The sequence below is a fragment of the Sabethes cyaneus genome, chromosome 3 (genome assembly GCF_943734655.1).
Source record: "Sabethes cyaneus chromosome 3, idSabCyanKW18_F2, whole genome shotgun sequence".
Classification (NCBI taxonomy): Eukaryota; Metazoa; Arthropoda; class Insecta; order Diptera; family Culicidae; genus Sabethes; species Sabethes cyaneus.
In genome coordinates, this window is record NC_071355.1 from 230,956,715 (window position 1) to 230,964,621 (window position 7,907).

General features: G+C 41.2%; 2 protein-coding genes across 2 annotated transcripts; one reads left to right on the forward strand and one right to left on the reverse strand.

Annotated features, from left to right (window-relative positions):
- The first annotated feature begins 4,899 nt into the window (after window positions 1-4,899).
- LOC128740864 (uncharacterized) lies at window positions 4,900-5,758 on the forward strand. Its single transcript, XM_053836435.1, has 3 exons — window positions 4,900-5,265; window positions 5,318-5,598; window positions 5,668-5,758. Exons 1-3 carry the CDS (start codon window positions 4,900-4,902, stop codon window positions 5,756-5,758), a joined length of 738 nt encoding a protein of 245 aa, XP_053692410.1.
- A 670-nt stretch (window positions 5,759-6,428) lies between these two features.
- LOC128740865 (uncharacterized) lies at window positions 6,429-7,255 on the reverse strand. Its single transcript, XM_053836436.1, has 3 exons — window positions 6,917-7,255; window positions 6,579-6,856; window positions 6,429-6,519 (listed from the first exon to the last, which is right to left on the reverse strand). The coding sequence occupies exons 1-3, from the start codon at window positions 7,253-7,255 to the stop codon at window positions 6,429-6,431; spliced, it is 708 nt and encodes a 235-aa protein (XP_053692411.1).
- Window positions 7,256-7,907: the final 652 nt, after the last annotated feature.

The following is a 7,907-nucleotide window of genomic DNA, read 5'->3' on the forward strand; positions in this document are numbered from 1 at the left end:
CACTCCAATAGGCATGTTAAAATTTAATGCGCATATGCTGCATAGCTACGGAAGCTGCTGAAAATTTATTATATATTTATTCGGATTTTTATTATGGTCGCTGCTTTGTTATATGGTTTATAGCTTTGTCGAACAAAGCGAAAAACTTCATTAGATTATGGCGATTGCCGTTAAGCAGCGAAATCAATACAATTTTAAGATTGTATTCGAAAAAAAGTGAGCACATTGATTAGTTTTGTAAAAATTAATGGAGCTTAGGCCAAAAGTACATAACTAAGAATGTAATGTTTACGCTGTCAGGATTTCATCACAATCTGTTAAGCTGTGATCGTGAAGGCATTGGAGTAAGAGTATATCCGCCAAAAAGGGCATGAAATGGGGAAGGCAAATGAGGAAGCGTCCAACTACCTAGCGCCTCCACGTGGCCTTACCCGGTAATACTCTATTGAGTAGCCAAGCTAGCCAAGCTCATCATCGCACCGATGAGTGGTTCCCGGTTGCCTGATCTCAAAACTGCGAGTTTGGATGACGGCTGAGCCACACGACCTTGTTAGTAGGTAAGCTTAACATAAGTTATTTTAATTATTTGTTTCGTTTTAGCTCATGGAGCAAGCACCTCCTAATGTACAGTGAAAACTCGGGCCGAAGAAAGTTTAAATAATGCTCATGGATACCAGAAGAAAATTTAAATTAATAATGTAAGTACTCATGTAAACTCAAATGGTGCAACTCTATTCCATTCGAAGGACTGCTGGTGAGATTGTTCTATTTTTGTGCATATATCTTCATATAATGTATATTCATATAACACATATCTTATTACATTGCCATATACCATCATTATCGTAAAGGGGAAGGAGCATCAGGGTAACGAATGAATCGAAGACTGGATGAGGGATGTAGTAACCAGCCCAAGTCATATAAGGTCGGAGAGAATTTTGACGCGCCCTTCTAACACACAAATCATCACGCAAAATAAGTTTGCACGGCGAAGTAATGTATCTAGAAACCAGAAGTCTATGCTGGAAGTGTGTCTTATATTCCCGTGGAATCATGTAAGCGATATTGCATATAGATCCACTCAACCTCTTTTGGTCCTTTACGAACAGCATTGACATGAAAGTTGCTAGGTATATAAATTCGATTCTGCAGTAATTCTACTTGCATACAATGGGAAACCCTTGAAGTGATGGTGGCTAACCCCATACATACACAAGAGTAGATCCGCCGAAAAATCATGACCGAAGACAGCTGATTTGCCGAAGACCAGGAAGATGTTGAGTCTGTTCCAGCGTCGGCCGAACGAAACGGAAGAAGATGGATATTTCCAGCTGGTTTGTCCAAAAAACGACGCAACCGATGATGTTGTCAAGGTTCCGGAAGACACCGAACCGGAACGACAAACAAAACATGGTGGTCAAAACCCGCACCAGGAAGCTGTACCAAGAGTGGTGCTGCAGCCCAAGCAACACAATTTCGGTACTTCTAGTTACGGCGAGTTATTTATAACCAGAAGTGATTATAATCTTATAATCAGTTACCATAACAACTTTATAACAGTTAGTAGGGTGACGAAAGCGAAGTGCGTCGTGATGGACGACGTGACGTATCTCAAATCTATTACAAAGCAGTTACCAAGGACAAGTTTTACATTGCAACAACTCGGTAGACAATCCCTGAGGAAGTTAGGTAGAAGAAGCTGATCAAATTGGCTAAAAAGTTCTTGATTTGGCAGTTTTTTGGTTGCGGCCAACCGTACAACACAACGGGGCCTATCTACCAGGACGAGTGCTTTCAAAAGCGGCAGCTGCCATTTGCGCGGTTTCACTTAGACGAGACGCTGTTTCTCCGGATATGGTATTCTGACATTACGCCCGTATTGTTAGGCTGGTATACAGATGTTCTTTGCACCGCAAGATGTTAATCCACCGTGTTCACTGGAACTTTGCCTGATTGAGAAGTGTTGGGTCATTATGAAGGTCGCACTTGGCTTTGAAGTGCGAGTAAAAATGTTAACAGAAGTTGGTTCCACCATTGTTGCTCAAAACCTTCAGTACTTGTGGCTTGAGCAGCACGTTCTCCTCATCAACAGGGAGCTTTATGCCTCAAAACCTTTCGAGTGGTATCAAGGCGGATATTTCTTTTCGATACCATGGACTAAGCTGTATAATATTTGTCCTATCCGTTGATCGTTCAGAACTTGGATGTCAAAACTCAATAAATCGCAGCTTATATGGTGGTTTATCAAAGTTTGCAGACCACGGCAATGACGCATTGATGGACAAAACTTCGGATGAAAAGTGACCGAGTGCTAGAACATATTATGAACCATGAATCATACTGCGTTTTCCTGAAAGTCTTGCCCCTAAAAAATTTAATTCGAAAATATTTGAAAACATTTTCTTTTCCAAATTAGTTGGTAGGTGAACAGACGGACAAGATGTCAAATGATTTAAATTATTTAATTCATTTTTCAAAAACCTAATTAGCCGAAACACGACGCAACACATGTTCTCAAGCAGGTAGCACGTCAAACCCGCCACCGGAGTCAGTTTTTCCCTCTTTATAAGCCTCACTAACTATCACCGTCATCATCATATGCAACAACTTTCCTACTCCCAGCAAGTGTATGAAACGCTCGCTTGACTCGCGCACGGGTTTGGGACTAAGTGTATCCTTGGCTCATGACATTGTTAATCAAGTATGATTTAGTACCGTTCTCGCACCTCATTTCGAGAGCTAAATAGCTTGGTCGTGCTGAAGGAAAACTGTTACTTCTTCTTCTTCTTTGGCTTCTTCTGCTGGGTTTTCCTCTTTGGAAAAAGCACACACAGTCACTCACACACGGCAACAGTATCATCTTAGCTTTCGAGTATAGCAGCATTTCAAGCACCTGATGCTTTCAGCTGACGTTCTACACTGCAGGCTGCTATGGATCCCTGGTTTTGGTGCAGTTTTCATGCTAATGCCGCCTATCAACGAAAGCCACCCGAAAAGCAGTTGAAATGCTAATTACCCGCTCGCCGCTAACTTTCATGGATACAGTGTATCGACGACGGTGGTGTACGGAAACCATGCAATTTATGATCGAGCGTTACTCTATAATTTTTCGATGTATATTATAAATCGAATGCGTCGTCAATAGCCGTTACCGCATGTTAGTTGTAACTTTATTTCTACTTTTAAACCTTATAATTTAAGCAATTTAAAGATCGTCTTTACGCATTCTGCATGAGTTAAACGGGTTGCTTGACTCCATCGAAAATTATCACTAGTGAGAATCGTGCCGCGAATTAAACTGCCTGAACCGGCTAGAAGCAAACTGACTGCTGGCCTGGTGCTAAAAACTTCAATACCTAACCGATAAGATGTCAAACTACTACGGAGCCCTTCCGAGAGTTTCCGGTCGTAGAGAAAGTTTACCGTTTATCCCTTGACACGGTTCATTCCCTTCGGTTGACAGATGCAATATACGAAACCGAAATTCGAAATCCGGAGAAGAGCGGCAACTTTTTCCGAAATCGTCCTACAGTGCAGCGGTAACTTTGTCCTCGCACAGCGGATCCAGAACTGGGCACAAGCAGTTCCGTTTGTCAAGGCGTCCTCACTCTCGGGAGTGAAACCGTTGAAGGCACAGAAAAGTTTAATTTTATCAAAAGTCAAAAGTAATTTTTAGTTCACTTCCATCTGCCGCCTCTCCGCTGAACGGGTAAGCACCGTTTGCAAATGTATGACGAAACACAACATTTCCCTGCGCCGGTTGTTCGCTCTGCCGCAGCCCCTCTGCTGCAGTCTTCAATATTTTTCATTAAACTTTTCTCCGCTTGAATTAACTTTCACCCGGTCCTCTCGTTCTGCTAACCAGGAGGAGCACTCTTGCCGTCAAGTTTTCATTCATTTTTGACTTGTAAACTATTTCCCCTCACTTTACCGGAACTATGGAACAAGAAATAAACGCAAAATTGCATGTGAATCCAACATCAAGTCCCATCCAATCATTTCTTTATTCGCGAGTTTGAGCGATGCCTTCTCCCGGTTTGGGCGGAAAAACTTTTCCTTCCTGGCTGACTTTCCCACTGACTGACTTCGGTTACTCTGTTACTTACGTTCGAGAAAAAACGAGAAAGTGAAAAGAAGTAAAATCTTTTGAAGCTTTTGATGCAAGGCTGTTGCACCGGTCGAATGACGGAAACTGTCACGGATCCCGCTCAGTCTAGCAGCAAACTGTAGGTAAATCTAAAGAAGTTGTCACCAAAAAGAAAACAAGAAAAAAGTTATTTAAACGAAATCACAAATCTTGGTTCCAGGAGCAAACATAATACAGTGATTATGTATCAAATATAAAATCAACAATTTGACCAAATGTTTATAACCCATTTGCATTCTATAGTTATGTGTCATAGACCTATGGGATGAGATGACATATTCCATTCATGACGGAGAAGAGCAGTGAACTTTCAGTTTGCGTGGTTCACATTATCGAACAAACATGAATGGAATTTAAACAATGATTAAATATATTTCAACAAATATTTGAATTCATGATGAAAACTAATTAATAAAGATGCTTCAATAATTTTGAGCAAGAAATTCGCCGTCTTTAAAAAATTGTTATGAACATCAGTTTCTTGTTTGAAACCTAACAACAATTATTATTCGTGTTCCTACCTCAAAGGGAGAATTACAAACAAATATTAGACGTGAGATTCAAGGGTTTACTAAACCAACGCATTGTGCGCGCGTCTATTATTCTGATAAGAAGAATTACAGGACAGATTTTGAGGCCTAATCGGAAGATAAACAAAATCGAACTCAATCCTGCGCGGCTCGATCGACCAGGTATAAATCAAAATCGGCGGCAATGTCGAACAGACAGTCGACAGCGTCAACGTCGCAAGCATGGTTTGGACTAGACCGTCCCTACCGGCTATTCCCGTCGTTTGGCATACCTTCCAGGCTAGGGATGGCGATGGCGACGACGACGGAGACGGTCGCCTTGTAACCTATCACGTCCAGGATCTGACCGAAGACCGATATGAAGATTTGGTCGATCATTTCCTGATTCATTTCTCAAGTGAAGAGCCGATGTCTAACGCTTCCGGTCTTCCGGTTGTCAGTAAAGATCAAGATCAAAGTGGTGTCCCACTATGGAACGCGATTTTCAAGGAAAACATGACTCTTGTTTGCTACAAGGAAGGATCGAACGAAATTATTGGGGCAAATATTCTCGCTGTGAGGGATAAGGAAAATTATTTAGCTAACGAGGTAAGCCAAAGCAACATCTTTAACTCAGATCTTATGGTAGCTTTTCATCTAGATTAAAGCTGGCGAGCAACATTATGTGATACTGGACATTCTGGACTACGTTTCGAAGCAATTGAACTACTCCGAACTATATGGTATCGCAAATCGATTGGTTGCGTACGGCCTTTCCGTTAACAAGCGCTACCGAAGAAGAGGAATTGCGACGGAAATCCTAAAGGCCCGAGTGCCGATGTGCAAAGCGCTTGGAATCAAACTTGCCGCCCATTCGTTTTCGGCTCCCGGATCGCAGAGAGCCGCAGCCAAGGCCGGCTATCGAACGGACTTTGAAATAACGTATTTAGCGCAATCCAACGATCGAATTCCAAATGAACAATTAATTTTCTGCCTTATTTTCATTTCCAGATACGATGATCTTGCCAAATTGGGCTCGAAATATGCACTGCCAGGAATTAAATCCAAATATTTTAAAGTTATGAGTTTTTTGATTGAATAAAAGTTAAAACTGGAAAATTATAGCTTGAAATTAAGTTTTCTTTCCTGCTGCATGACACTTTAGAACTCCGGATTATTTAGCATTTTACGAACATTGAACAATTCTTGCTCGTTTGTTGAGGTCAATTACTTCGGATCAGTACAAATTCGGATTGGGTGAAGTGTTGTGGAAAGGTGCATAGTTATATTTACTTGTTTGTCGATATGTTATCATCGGAGAGTTGCAAACTGGTAATTCGTCGTGGGGCATCGTGCAAAGTCTTCTCAGACAATAGCGCGAATTTCCAGGGCGTGGCAGTTTACCACTCCAAACACAAAGTTGGTTTTCAAACCACCTATAGCTCCACACTTCGGAGGAATTTGGGAGCGAGTAGTGCGGAGTGACAAAACGACGCTCAACAGCCTGTCCAATTTACGAAATCCACACGACGTGATACGTTATTGACGACACTGGTAGAAGCAATGTCTATCGTATTTCCCCGGGTTTCAATATTCCAATATTCAATATTTGTTTTATTTACCCTGAACAGTATTCTAAACTCAACTAAATTTTCGCACAGGAAAAAATCTTTTCGAATCAATAAAAAGGTATTTTGCCCTTTTTATATAAAAATCTAAACAAATAACCAAGAACAGTAATTTTTAAAATTTAAACGCTCCCAGTTTAAAATTTATTCAATATAATAACTCATAAGTTTGAAATTTTTGGACGTAATGCCGGGCATTGCATATTCTGGACCCATCTTAGCAAGATCGTCATAACTGAAATATGATATTAGCCATTCATTACAGCTTCTATCGTTAGATTGCACTCTACCTACGTAATTTCATAGTCCGTTCGATAACCGGCTTTGGTTGCGGCTTTCTGTGATCCAATAGCGGAAAAGCTATGGGCGGCAAGTTTGATTCCAAACGCTTTACACAGCGGAACTCTAGCCTTTAGGATTTCCGTTGCAATCCCTCTTCCGCGGTATCGTTTGCCGACGGAAAGACCGTATGCTACCATTCGATCTACGACACCGTAATGTTCGGTGTAATCAAATTGCTTCGAAGCGTAGTCAACAATATTTAATGCAACGTCTCGTTCTTCGGTTGTAATCTAGTTAAAAAATAACAACATGAAATACATCAAAAAATTATTTACGTTCACCATACTTACTAAATAATTTTCACTATCCCTAATGGCCAGAATATTTGCACCGATAATCTCATCCGATCCTTCCTTGTAGCAAACGAGAGTCATATTTTCCTCCAATATCGGTTTCCATAGGCTGACCGCACCCGATTGCTGTTTTTCCGCGGAACCCGAAGCGGCAGACATTGGCTCATCAACTAAAAAGTTATCGAGGAAATGTTCAATCAAATCTTCATGCCGATCTTCGGTTAGATCCTGAACGCGATACGTTACGAGCCGGCCGTCGCTTTCATCTCCATCCCTAGCCTGGAAAGTATGCCAAACGACCGGAACAGCTGGTTGTGACGATCTAGTCCAAACCATAATTACGCTTATCACAGTGCACTCTGGTTGATTTTGCCTCCAGTTTTGACCTTATATCACGTCGCACGAGTCAGTAAGAGTGCGGTTTTTTCTCTGCTGATAGAGGTTCGTTGGTCTTCAAAATAAAAACAACAACTCAACAAAGAAGTCAACCGCACCATGTAAGGCATATCGTCATTTTCTTATCTTATCATTGCAATTATTCACGTGAGATATGTACACGTTAAATGGTTAAATGGTTAACAGTCCAAGAACTGATTCTTTTGCTGAGGGTTTCTTCTACTGCTCATAATGCCAAATGTAAACAGTGATTTTAAACAATTTTTTTATATGATACATTCCTTTACAAATATCATTCTGACGGTGTTTGGCAATCGTTCATTCGATTTTTTTTTGTTACGAACGATTATAGTCACTTTAACCAGCTTGGGTCATTCGTGACTTCTGCGGGAATTGAACCCGAGTCCTCGGTGTGAGAGGCGTGAATGCTAACCACTACGCCGGGACTGACCCCATTCATTCGTTTTGTTGAATGGGTTAAATTGTTTAGACGCGTTTAACCGTGTAGCAAGCTTCATTTTTTGGATGGTCATGCCTATTACGAACTCGTGCCTGCTGGATGTTTCGCATCCATAACTGCAGGCTCGTCCCT